General features: G+C 48.2%; 1 protein-coding gene across 3 annotated transcripts in view; it reads right to left on the minus strand.

Moving 5' to 3' along the window:
• The window catches only part of arid1b (AT-rich interactive domain 1B), a 123,960-nt gene that overhangs the window by 27,577 nt on the left and 82,355 nt on the right, over positions 1 to 14,028 (minus strand). For all 3 annotated transcript variants that reach the window (XM_029826040.1, XM_029826024.1, XM_029826029.1), the window contains 2 exons: positions 7,752 to 8,055; positions 248 to 334 (listed from right to left, as the gene is read on the minus strand). In XM_029826040.1, the coding sequence (XP_029681900.1) occupies positions 248 to 334; positions 7,752 to 8,055 (391 nt within the window). The remainder of the gene's footprint in view (positions 1 to 247; positions 335 to 7,751; positions 8,056 to 14,028) is intronic.

Genomic DNA, 14,028 nt, shown 5'->3' on the forward strand with positions numbered 1-14,028 from the left:
TCTATTTTGGGCTCTGCCCTGTTGCCTTTGAAAGCACAGCAGCCGTGTCCAATCTGTGAATTTGTTGCAGAGCAGACCATGTCAAATATGGCAAAATAGCTTCAGATTGTGGAATATGGATTTCTTTTTTCCAGAGTGGAAGAGCAGATTTCTTCACAATGACCACCGCTAACAAAATCCAATGTTTGGGACGAATTTAAAGACCGCCGGTTGCTTTATTGCGAGTCCGCTGATCATTTACACACACCTCTCTCCTGAGCCATGGGCGAACGGGGGATGGGGGGGTGGGCTCCGTCTGGTCCATTCCCAGAGTTCTGTGTGGCTGTAGCGGCACCTGCAGAAACAACATGAACTCGGGTCAAGAGGATTCACACGATTCGGTGCTCATTTGACACATTCCAGACTGTAATCATTTAAAATCCTTTGTGTGTGTGTGTGTGTGTGTGTGTGTGTGTGTGTGTGTGTGTGTGTGTGTGTGTGTGTGTGTTAAAGCAATCAGAAGTACCTAAAGAGAACAAAGAAATCACTCTGCAGTTTGACTGATGAAAGAAAAACAATGAGCAATCATCACAAGGAGCTTTTATTCAGACTCTGGCTGCGAGAGCGAGAAGAATTGACACAATCAAAGCTTGTTTGTGGGTCAGTATGGCCTAAAAATGATGATGACGACGACAATGATGATGATAATAATGCCTCTCCAGAAGACAACTCAAGTCCCTGGATTCCTCTGTCTCCTCCTCGTTTGTTAAAAGTGCAAAAAGTGGACTGATCCCTGCAGAGAGGCTCGGCCTTGGGGATTCATTGATCGGGTGTGCAGGTCTTTTGGCTGTGTCTGCTCCATTGAAATCCAATGGGAGGTCTGATTAGGACAATGGCAGATGGACTCTACAGTGAATTAAACTGGCTTATAGGAAGGAGAGTGATTGTAAATTAACCTTCCATCGTGTCTAGGTACCGAGACACTGAGGAGAAAAGGATGAGAAAAACTGCCGTTTTATTACTGCAGTGGATGATAGAATACATTCACACTAATTTCCACCTTTCAAATACACTTGCTGACATTTAAAGCAAAGGGATTTTACATAATGTGTCCAGATTTAATCAGAACAGGGAGACACCTGATCGACATCTGCAAATAATGCTGAAAAAGAGGACTCTGTCCAAAATTACAGTTATGATCACGTTACCAGGGGGGCAGATTTAGCCGTAACACTGGAGGACACATAGGAGGCTGCAGGAGTAACCTGGCCTGTACATCTGTGTGTGACAGAGAGAGGAAGAGAGAGAGAGAAATGTCTACCACTGTGAAAGTGTAAATAAAAAGGAAGTAAAGGAAGTAAGTGTAAATAAAGAGGAAGTAAAACCATCACTAGACTCAGTCAATATCAATAGAAACTGATGTAAAGACACACACGAGCTCTCCATAGAGCCAGTTCAGGTGTGTTCTCCAGGCTTCCTGTCAGCATTACATCTGTAATTAACAGACCTGCTGCATGTAGCCTTGATGTCGACATCGAATATAGAAAAACACACCACGCACACCCAAAAAACTGGAACGGAGTGATTTTGTTAAATAGGTAAACAGGTCTGAAGGGTGGTGGCGACGATCCCAGTGAAATAACTCTGACTCTATAATCTGGAGTTTTTTAAAGAAAGAATTAAAATGCAACTAAGCAGCATCGAGGGAGCAAACGTAACAGCAGAAGGAACTCATTTCTGGTTTTGTGATAATGCTGCTCTGCGAGGACCGTCGAGGCAACCCCGAGTCTGCTTTGAAGAGCGAGTGTGGTCTTTGAAGCGTTTTTTTTTTGTCCTTTTTCATCAGCGCTTTAAACGCAAATGCAGGGGAAGTTCAAAGCCGTGGGAGAGTACTCGTGGCCATATTTCTGTTTTGTTTCAGGGTGTTGGCGGTGTGTGTGTGGGTGTGTGTGTTGGTGCGCGACGCCAATGAAGGAAAGTCAACCTGAATGTCAATACTGAGACTTTTAATTGCAGATGAAAGGAAGCGGCGGGCGTGTGTTAGCAGACAGGAGCCTACACGCATGTACATGCGTGCGTACGTTGAGACGGGCGACGCCTCTGCTGCACACACATGCACATGCACTCACACACACGTCCAAACCTCAAAACCCCTCTGAAGGTGTGGGGGTCTTCTCTTTTTTCTAAAGTAACATCAGGGAGCGCTAATAGACTGGTGTGAAATGGAGAGAAGGGCTGCTTCAGCACCATCACTAAACACAACCCTTGGGCTGTAAATGCATGCACACACACATCTGCAACCCATGAGCAACCCCCCCCCCCCCCCACACACACACACACACACACAGAGTAAGATTATATCCCCTACTCGCCATGTCTTTAGGGGAAAGAGGCAGATAAACAGCGGGCTCCAATAATGGGGGTTTAGATCTCAATGGGTGCGAGTCAATGCCTCTCCAAGCCGGGGGCTAATGCCAGTTAACTCTCCCTGTAGGGGACAAGTGCAGGCCTGCAGTGACTCGCAAAACAAGCGCTCTCCCAAGATCCTCATTACTTCCAATGCTGAGTAGCAACTGTAAGTAAAGCAAAACTGCAGCTTAAGCTAAAAAGCGGTGGGTGGGATGTGGAGAGCAATGGAGTGAGAGGAATCAAGAAAATAGGACTTGGGAAAGTAATTGTGCAGGGTTCGGGTAAGGTTTTTCTGTTGAACAGAGTCAGAATGGGATTTCTATAAATGGCTAACGCAGCAAACCAGCACCATTCCCTCTGTGTTTGGAATAGAGTGTGCTTTCTGAATATGGTGTCTACAGGGAGGGCATTTGCTGTTCCACTCTGATCAAGAGCAGCCACGAGGATGAGGAGCGATGGGGGTACGCAGGAGAGGGAGATATGCGGGTAGACGTGCGGAAGGGTATGAATATGGAGGAGGAGAAAGGAGGACAGAAGCGGGGGAAAAAAAGAGCTGGAGGAAAGATGTGGAGAAACAGAGGCAGGAATGTGGATGGAAAATTCTGCCTTGTTCCTCAGTGGGAGGCCCATGCCGCAGCTACGCTCTGAGCGAGAAAGAGCAGCGGAGACAAACAGAGACGAGGAGGAAAGGGCGGGGACAAGGGAGCGCGGGAGAAGGAGAGGGAATAGAAGAGAAAGCGAGCATGATAAAAAATAATGAGAGAAAGAGAGGGACAGGGACAGCCACAGGCAGTGTTCCCACCACGCAGCCTCTTAGGGAGTGCTGCAACCAGGAAACTACACACACGCACACTAAAGTACACGCTCGCATGAAAACGAACCCTCGCTCACCGCTGCTCTCCCGAAACAACTTTCAACAGAAGGAAAAAAAAAAAACCCAAAACAAGTCGCGTTTGAACGCTTCTCTGGTGTCTCAAATGCGTCCTCTGTAAAACAAAATCACAAGTCTGCTTCCTCGCGGATTTGATGAGGATCTGATTTTGGATTTGTGTCGGAAGCTTAAATAAAACCCCCAAAGAACGATTTCTGCGTATCGTTATTACAATTAGTGACCTTCTCTTTTTATTTTTTTTAAAAATCTCAAGTCGGGCTACTGTCAACACTGCTGCCAGGCACTGTCTGGCCTTTGACCTCAGAGTGGATGCAAAGTTTTATTTTCATTTATCTCTTTTCTAATATGTGCTTCTTATTATCATAATTAGAGAGCGAATACAGTTTCTCAAGAGCTAAACTGACAACAAACCACAGGCTACACTTAGGGAAAATGTAAATCAGGGTAAGGGAAGGAAAGCTTCTCTGGAACCAACCTTTAAGCTAACAAACTGGACAGGCCTGGACTTGGTACCCCTCTCCGTCTCCCACCCTCTATCTATCCTTCCCTTCCCTCACCCTCATCCACTCACCCTGACCTCTCTGTCCTTTCAAGGCCCTGGAAGCACTTGAAGCGGAGCAGAGATGCACAGCTTAAACTCTCCAGAGCGCTCGCCCCCGAGCTCCAATCATGCCTTTAAAAGAAAATAAAAACCAGGAAGACTGAGGACAGATGGAAGAGAGGAGGGGGGTGGATGTGGTGGAGAGCGGAGCGAGGGAGGGGGAGCGGGAGAGAGGCAGACGCGGTTAACTGGACCTCGGAGGAAAACAGAGATAAGGATTTGTGATTTCTCTAGTTTTTCCAGTTTGAGCTGAGCCACGGAGAAGTGTGGACGTGCCTGCGCGCCAATTAGAATCAGCACACCGTGCAGAAGTATCGGCGGGCGGGAAGACGAGAACACAACAACACAACAGGGATGAATACACACGCCGGATCTTTGTGTTCCGAGCTGTTTTGACTCGCAGTACATTAACCGACGCTGGATTTTTACCCCACGCGGCAGCAGACGCCCGCGCCGCCACACTTATCACCTCCTCCTCACCGGCGATACCAGCAGAGGACAAGAGTGTTAGCGCGCTCGTCGCTGTGTGACGTGCACTTCAGCGTGTATCAGCTGCAGTTTGGTAATGGATATGTCCCGTCATCCACACGCAGGCTGGCAGGAAGTGACGCCACACCGACAGGCTGTCAGCTTGTCGCCCGGTGCACGTTCATGCTTTGAATCATACGGGGAAGGGTGGTTTTTAGATAACAATCAAAACGGCCAGTGGGTCGACATTAACAAGTTTTCACTCGGCTGGACGACTTTGTTTTCCTCTGCCCACGGCGGCTAAAGAGTGAGGGAGGCTCCGGTTCCATCAGTACCGATGACAGGTGAACATCTGCCTCCCTGATGAGCTCTCATGTAAGGCTAAGGGTATTGTGAGGCTTGCCTTAGACACACTGCTAGGAAGCAAAGAAGGGCATGTGTGTTCCAGTGGAGGTGGGGGGGGGGGGGGGGGGAGGGGGAGGGCGGAGGGGGTGCTTGGCAGTTGAGCATGTGATGTCTGCTCAACTGTCACAAATCTAGCGCAACAGGAAAATCAATTTGGTCCTGTGTGTGTGCCTTTTTGGCTCTGGGAGAGAATCCAAATAGCAAGGCGAGGCCCGGATAATGTTACCATGTATTGGATTTGCTTCACGGGGATGTAGCAAGAGGAGAGGGAGAAAAAGAGAGAGAAAAAGAGAAAGAGAGGAGAGGGTGTCACAGGCATGCTGTGGACTTCTGACAAGATAGATTTGTCCATGTGGAAGGATGTGCGATTGGTCGGCAATTGGCCTCCTCCTGGTTTTCACACACCGAGACGGCGTCAACACTTGTTGAAGCGTTTCAAGCATCTGGCATCTGTTTTGGCCTTTTGGGTTTTTCGTGTGAGCGCGCGCGAATCTATGACAACCGGGTTAAAGGATGGCATAAAATCCTATCCGCTAACTGCAGTAAGGGGTGGAGTGCACGTGGCATGTCACTGCAGTGAGTGACCAGGTTGGGGCCAAGCTGGTCTACGTTTGCAGATTTACTTACAAATTCAGCTTAGTTTCACAAGTAAACCAGGGAATTTTGCCATGATTTCCATATGCAACACAGCTCGGCTTGTGTAAACCTGTAATTAAACATAAGGGACTTCACACGGCGGCGTGTACCCCACAGCCCCAAACAAGTAGAAGAGGAGAAAAATTGCCCCCAAACATCAGCATAGAAATCCGATCTTAATGTCAATCAAGGGGCGAACTGTAAGCTAGGCTAGCTTGTCCTCCACCGATGACGACGATAAATCACTTCACAGTGCAGCCAGAAGATGAGTGGTGTTTTGACTTTTTCCTGATGCTAATTCATGACACAAAATAATTGGTTTGTTCGAGAACGCCTTACCGAGTTAATTTGGAGGCGAATGCTGTTCGGGGCTGATTAATGAGTAAAGTTTTGACGGTCTGAGAACTATCAGACGGGAGGAGAACGTCCTCTCCTCACTATTCTGCAGCACATTAAACAGTGTTGGCCAAACCGTCCCAACTCGTGATGGTCCGAGGCGCCGAGGATGTGGCGCAACCACACCCGTTTGTGTCTCAGTCCGGGACGATTCTTCAGCTAACTCAAAGTGATCGTACAACATCAGATACAGACGTGCCAGATGTTGCTCGCCGCTCCACGCTGTATCATTTACTTGGCACGGTGAGAATTCTAAAATATTTTTCTCATTAATCGCATCCCGCCGATTGGTGACGCCTCGTCTTCGCCGCCTCATTCCGCATTCTCGTCGCCAATCCCGGCGAGAGCGGGCAGGAAAAACCACTGTCCCGCTTTTCCATTAGTGTCAATCACTGTGGCGAGGTGAGGAGGAGGCGGAGGAGCTGCCATCGGGATCTCGCTCTGGACATTTTGCCCCGCCTTGTCAGGGTGATTGACGCGTCTGAGACGCGTTGATGCTGCGGTCAGAGAGGTGGCGGGATGACAGCGACGCCGGCGTGCGCGATTCAACGAGCGCCGACATGGCTGACTGAGGCAGATCAGATCCAGCCGCTTATAATGCCCAGTGCTGATCTCTCTGGCTGCACACACTCTGCCTCTGGAGACACACACACACACACACACACACACACACACACACACACACACACACACACACACACACACACACACACAGAGTCTGATAATCCTGTTGGTGTTGGGTTTGGCCCTTGTTATCTTACATACTGCTCCAAATCAAATGGGATGCCCTCCACTAGCAGTCATTCTCAATTCATTACCAGTGAAAGCGGCGAGGAAATATGTCCCGGACTCACGGCAAGCGTTGGGAATATTAGAGCGAGCCACAGGTAGCGGGGAGAGAAACTTTCTTCAGACGCCGCTGCAGCTCTGGGACTTTCTTCAGCGACGCCGTGATCAAAGGCCTAATAAAGCTGGTCTATTCAAGGACAAAAACTATGCGAGGGAAATGAATGAGGCATATTCCATGAAGTGCAGTTCTCGTATTCTTCTGCCGTCTGAATTAGGGTTTCAAATAGAGCACAGATGGAACTCTAGACATGCACGACTGATATGATTTGGCTTTTCTTTTTTTTTTTCTTTTCCCTGCTGCCGCCGCCGCTGTGTGCGCTCGGATCCATCCTCCGTCCAGACCGGCCGAATGAAAATTGATCTGGGAAGATTATTCAGTGAGATGAAATGAGGGAGATGAGACACTCTTAAACCGAGATGACAGGTTTTTCTGGACGGAAAGCAAAGGCAGCAGAGTCACCCGAGGACAGGTATGAAATGAATATTTGTGGTATGAAAAGGAACGTATATGCTGACCGAGCGTGCTCAGTTCATGATGTGACCTTTCTACAGTCCTACTCAAATACACTTATTCAAAAAATGGAACTCTCTCTTCCATATTTAAATAGCAAGATAAATGCAAAGAGCACGCTAGAACATGGATATATCAACGTGCACATTAATATTACAGTCCTGCTTCATCCATTATAGCCTACATGTGTTGGAGCAGGATCAACATACATGTAGTCATGTGGGTCACCTCCCACGGGTGCTGGATGGGTGCCTCAACATGCCCGTAACTCAGAAACAACATATTTCAAAACATACTTCAGCGTTTGTTAATATTCCTCACAGCAGTAAATGTAACAAATTCTTTCTGAATATAATTGAAATGCTAAATTCCAGTGGGTGTGTGTAAGTTCTTGCTGTAGCATCGTTTAACTTTCGCCAGCTCACCTCCCCTGCAGACAAAAACATCTATGTAAATCTCAGCGCGGTGCTTGATTACACTCAGGACCTTGTCGGTGTTTGTTTGTGATGATTAAACCAATAAAGTTATTATGCCAAAGTTGTGCTGTTCATTAATCCAGCACCAGATTATGAGGATGCACGGGCACGTATTCCTGGCAACATTACCCTGTGCGGAGGTGTTGCCAGCGGGTCCGTTGGCAGGAGAGATGGGCCCCGATCCTGACCGCGACTGCTGTGACTGAGTGGAACCCGCAGGCGATCCCACGGGGGAGGGAGACGGGCCGCTCCTCTGGCTGGAGAGATGGGGCGAAGCGTGTGGAGAGAAGGGCGACTGTCCCTGGTTACCGGCACCCCCTTGCTCCCCCTGGCTGCTGCTGCTGCTCCTGCTGGAGGATCCGCCCGCGCTGACAGCTGAGCCCAGCCCAGCCTCCGTCCCTGTGGGGAGGTCATCAATGGAGCCGGACAGGTCCTGGAACAGAAAAAGGGGAAAGGGGGGGGTTAATGTGAGTATTTGTGGAGCTCAACGAGCCGTGTTAACGAGAAGTGACGTGCAGCAGGAGGCAACTTTTAACTTGAACTGAGATTTTCCCGTCAGATCTGATGTCACGATACGCTGGTACTACTGCAACTATTTCAGCTGCGCTGAAATAGGATTGTGTGGTTAAAGCACCCGATTGTGTGACCTATAAAGGATCTCCAGCAACTAAAAAGATGGAAGTGAAACACATGATGCAAAGCTGCAGCATATTTCCAATGCTTTCAGAGGATAGTTTCAAAGAATTCTCTCAAACCAACTGTTTTCTTGCACTTTGTTAATGATTCAGTAGCAGAAGACCTAAGAATGATGTCCTGGCAAATATGGGAAAATACAAATGGAACTGGGAGAAACTTCCACAGTATTCTAGTTACCATTTCTTACCGCGCAGAAAATAAATGGTAATGAGCGTTTAATTCAACCCAAAAGTGAGACTGTGTGTGTTGAACAGCTACTCCTGCTCCTGAACCTACTGAAGGGAATCCCCACCGACCCTGCTGAGAGAGCGCTGCATGGAGGTACAGAAGAGCGCGACACAAGAACAGTGGCAGAGGTAAAGAGCAGGCCAGATGTGATGCGATGCAACATGATGGCTGTCCCCTGACAGCACATCACAGATATGTGGACACACACACACACACACACACACACACACACACACACACACACACACACACAGACTGGTGGCAGACTGGTGAAAGTGCCCCAGCTGTGCCTGAATATGGGGGAAGTCACCTGTAAGTGACCCTGGTTTCCCGGCTGGTGCCCACTTGGGGCGGAAGGGGCTGGAGACGGGGATGAATGCCAGCTGATCCTACCTGCTGCCCTCAGCCTGTTGACCCCTTCGGTCCGCTTCCACCTGAGTCCCGCAGCCATTACTGTCGCCACACAAATACATAGCGCGCGTCCATATAGACACCAGCGTTCCACTCAGGTCATGTCTGAATCCGGAACTATTTTAGAGTGAAAAATGTCGACAGCGCATCAACAAAATGGCGAGAAATGACAACAAAATGACAGAAACAAAATGAAGTTATGTGGATTTTCAAATCAAACGATATTGATAAAAAAGAATCAGCAAGTAAATGCCTCAGCCGAGCATGTCTTCTCTCATATAAAATAAAAACCAGGCACTTCGGGATCTTTCTGTCCCTGCCTAGCTCGTGTTTCCAAGCAGAACACCAAGGTGTGGGAGTCTGTGGCTGCTTGTTTTGCTTAATGTGATCTTGGCGCTGGCACAGAGGGTCTTTGTTTTCCACCACGCTGCTTTAAGTACCCACCCGCTCTGCCAGCCTACCAGCCTGTCGCTTGGCGTTAATCGTCCCCGCTCCACCGCTCACGCAGGACACGCCTATTCCACCTTTCCGTGGCACCACTCCCTGCCATGGCCAATCATGTTGTGGCGCTTGAAGCACCGTGACATCACGTGTTGCCTTCTCTCAAAGGTCTGAATGCTCTTCTTTGACCGGCTGGCCACCCTCAGAGCGGGCCATTTGATGTGGCGGGGTTATCTCAAGAGCAAATGTAACCATGGAGATGGCTTTAAGAAAACGCAGGACGCTAGCTGGATGGACGGCTAAGCTGTTAACCCACGAGCTAATTGTGTGAATGGATGAGAATAATTGCATTTTACCTAATTGGATGCTGTTGCCAGCTTTTCCAGTGGCAGTTTAGGGGTGGGAAAATGTGTACCAGTAATTTGTTTAGAGGCTGTTAGGCTCATTTGGATTATACACACACTTGAACACAGCGGTGTGGCCCAAGACCAAACAAGTAGCACCGATATATTACATGGAAGGCAGGGAGAGCTAAACACTTGTAGACTATAAACCTGTCAATTGCAAATACCTTATATAGTCATCATTGTAATTTATGGGCGCTGAAACCCTCCTATAAAGAAGACATTTCACGCGTATCGACATAAACCTTTTCTTTACATGTGCACTTGTCAGCCAGCTATGAAGCACCGTATTACCTGTCTGTAATGTGTCAAGAGCTAAAACCAGCACGCTAAATAGCCAGCGCCGAAGTAAGGATGGCGGATCCAAACAACCAACAGTCTGGGGCCTCAATCCAAAGTGGCCCAAATCCAATTTGTTTGGCTCAGGACTGCAAATTGCTCTGTGCATTGAGTCTCCAAATAGCTGTCAACCACTCCCGCTTGGCGTCCTGTATCGCTTAATTCGCTCCTAGAGCATGTAATTGTCATAATAAGAAAAATATTGAGGCGATAATAACCAGTTACTTTGAGTTGCCCCCACTCCCGGCGTACGGATATGCACACGCGCACACAGTCCCGCACACACGGACATGATGGGCCCAGGGTGCCATCTACAGATTTCACACAACATTGGAGATGCAGTCGCTCGTGACCCTTCACCTCACTGGTGCTGCTGTCTGCCTGCACACACTAGTTTAAAGTCCCTCTGTTTATTTGTGCGCATTAGTGTGTGTGGGTGAAGGCTGCTGGGCTGTCACAGTGAGGCATGCTTGAGCACCGATGCAGCTGAGGGGACAGTCAAACCCACGCACACACGCACACGCACACACACGCACACACACCAGCAGGCACCAGTGTGAAGCAGGTAGCTGTCACATCAGGCAGACTGTGGTCCTCTTCCCCTAAACCACAGTGTTGCCTGACTCTTATACATGCAGGGTATTAATCAAAGTTGCTATGGTGGAAAGCATCAAGAGTGCGAGTGTGTGTGTGTGTGTGTGTCTGACAGTGTGTGACCGTGTGTGCAAAGCAGCTTCTGTCTAGACAGGGAGGAGCCAGTGACTGCAGCTTCCTGTTGGCAACAGGAAAGGGCAAAAAAGTAGCATCCCTATCTCTCACTGGGTCTCTGTCACACAGGCAGGCACGTGCACGCATGCACACGTGCGCATACACACACATGCAGCACCAAACTCAAATATCCTACATTAGGTTAAACAACATCATAACCCGTCACACAAATGAATATTGGCGTCACTGACTTCATAATATAACAAATATTGAACCTTCTCTAGTTCTGGGTTCAAAGTCGACCTGTCTTTGATTTGTTGGGATTTTGAGCTTTTACAGTTTGAGTTACAGCCGCATGTATTTGCACCTATAGAGTCTGTATATGCACAGGTCAAAATCAAAACACCATTATGTCACAGCCAGCGAGGCTTCCATTCTCTGCGGTGTATCACTGTAAATACAGAAATACTACCTGAGTGGGCTCAGAGGTGAGTTTTAATCTCTGTTTCTCTTTACTGGGTAAATATGATGATGTGAACTGTAATTAACTCCAGTAGCTATCATCTGTGGGCCTGAGGGACAGGTCTGTTCATGGGAGTGGTGCGCATATTCATCAGCCCTGGACGATCGCCTTTCTATCTTTATGGTTCACTGGAGACTAACAGGAAATGCTATTACACACAAGATCTTCTTTTTATCCTCTTTCCCCCCAAAACCAACGACTGAGGCCAAATCCAAATGAAATGCCATGCAAATGAATCCAAATTGACTGCTGTATAAAAGAGGGTTTTAATGTGATGCCCCATGTAGAGCACCGGCTGTAATACCCATCACGGAGTGCTATTAAGTACAGAAAGAAGAGAGATGGGAAGGAGAGAAGGAGAGAGAGACGTAGTGAGGGGACATTTAACACAACGCCCACTTACAGCTTTTTCTTTGGACGCCAATCTGCTGGAATGTCTACTAAAGCTGTAATGATGATGATAATTATGAGGACTGATAGGAATTATGACGATTGAGGTGGGCTGGGACGCGAACCCAGTGGCGGGCTGTGATCGTTGGTCGGTGTGCTGGGTCTCACTCTGGCCTCCTGATGTGGACGGCGTCCATATTCCAGCAACAGATCCAGAATGTAACAGGCCTGAGCACGCAGGTCGGCCCAGATGGCCAGTCGGCATATTTAGATTCATTCTACAGCACTTTAGCTGCTAATTGATCTGTGCAATATGAATGTATGCAAAATATTCCAAGAAATCAGACCATCAAATCGGAATATTTGATGTTTCCTGTGAAATGTTGACACTTAAAGTCTTGAACAGTCCTGGTTTTTTCTGGGTGTCTCCAAAATGAGTCTGGTTTGCGCGCTTTAAACACACAACTTTTGAGCATTTTGCTGGTTCTTTCATATCATGGAGGAAAACGGGGACGGACCTCCAAATGTACTTGGTGCTCTGCTCATGATGAGACCACAGCGGTGTTAATTATGTCTACAAAAATCACCGCAACACCACAGTACAGTGAACCGCTCGGTGCACTGCCAAGACAACCGAATATCGCGTTTGAACTCACACACACGCACACAGTAGCTGCTTTTTCCAAGTAGTAACAGTGCTGTGCATAAAAAATGAAAACAGTCGCTGCCGAAAAAAGGAGTTTAAAGGCAACAGCGCTGTATTATTGAGCAAAATGACGGCTGGAAACCAAAAGCGGCTCGTGATTACAGAGGACATCCTTTGCGAATGTACTATTTTAGATGACTAAATCATCGAAGGGAGTCTTTCCTTTGTGTTTTTTTTCGTTATCTGGAACAAAAGCAGCCGAGGAACAAACTGTTCAGGGCTTCCCAAAGTTGTGCCGTGGATTGTGCCATTCTTCTCCATTCTGCCAGCGCACACTTCACAAAGCCCAGACAATCTCTTGATAATGCCGCCGCATCTCGATAAGACAAAAAAGAAAGCTCCCTCTCTCTCTTTCTTATCCCCCACGCCAGGCGGCATTGAAAGGAGAAGAAGAAGAAGCTTTGTAGTCAGGTGGGAGGGGTCAAACAGTCACATGGACACCTGTATCAGGACTCCAATAGACGCAGCCAGAGCGGCGCTAATGCTAACATTAACATCATCACAGTAACAATTACTGCATATTCCACAGTGAAGAGCTGACTGAGTGATAGCTGCCCTGCCTCTTAAGCCTCTCATAATGTGGAGAAATGGGACAGGCCACACTGAAAGGGACATTTGAGGCCCTATTACCCCTAAGCTGTTAAAGACTCCCAAATCTGGTGCTGCTCGTCTCCAAACTGGAGGGATTAGTGTTGAGTTTCACTCTGATTCCCCCTGATAATGTGCCAAGCTATAGCAGCTAGGAGTACTAAGCCAGTGGGCCCGATTCACTCATCGCCACCCCCGACCCATTCACACACCCACCCGACCCACACGCAGCCACTTACTCCAATGACAGCCGCTTTCCCACATACATTCCCAGGAATGCTATTTATGCCCAATATTTATGGCTGCTAATGTGTCAGCCCCAAAACTTTGGATCTGAGGAGACCTGATTCCTGGGTGATGAGGGTGGAATTGAGAAGTGCTGTCAATCTCAAATGACAAATGGTAATAAATAATAAATAATAATAATAAATGGTTCCTGTGGTGGAAGAGGAGCTGGAGGCAGCCTGATGATGGGGGGGGGGGCAGTGGTTGGTCTGAGATGGCTTCACAGATGATGCCTGCATTTATTATAAATGCAACACACACTCCGCACGCACACTTTACTTGACATGCTTTGGTTTACTGTTATTGTTTTGCATGGCATTCCAACATGACATCCTGCCATCTACCCCCGCCCCCCTACCCCCCCCCATCACCGCCTCCTGAAACGCTGATGCGTTAGCACAGAATTTCCTCCTGCGCTCTCTGCTCGCGCTGGAAGGAGGGAGGCGAAATAAAGAATTAAAGGCACCAAATTCCTCATTTCTAATTCTGCTGCTCGTTCAGCTTAACCTCTCTCTCCTCAGCAATTAAAGCACACGCCACATCCTTCACGCCGCGTACAGCCGGGGCTAAATAATGCAGGGGGCATCCAGCGCCCGCATCCTTTATCATCCCAAATGACAGCCATTTGCATATCTCCCCAGTCAATTAGAGCGCGGCGGAATAATCAGCCCATAATTGGGGAAAGCG

The sequence above is a fragment of the Takifugu rubripes genome, chromosome 2, assembly GCF_901000725.2.
Source record: "Takifugu rubripes chromosome 2, fTakRub1.2, whole genome shotgun sequence".
Taxonomy (NCBI): Eukaryota; Metazoa; Chordata; class Actinopteri; order Tetraodontiformes; family Tetraodontidae; genus Takifugu; species Takifugu rubripes.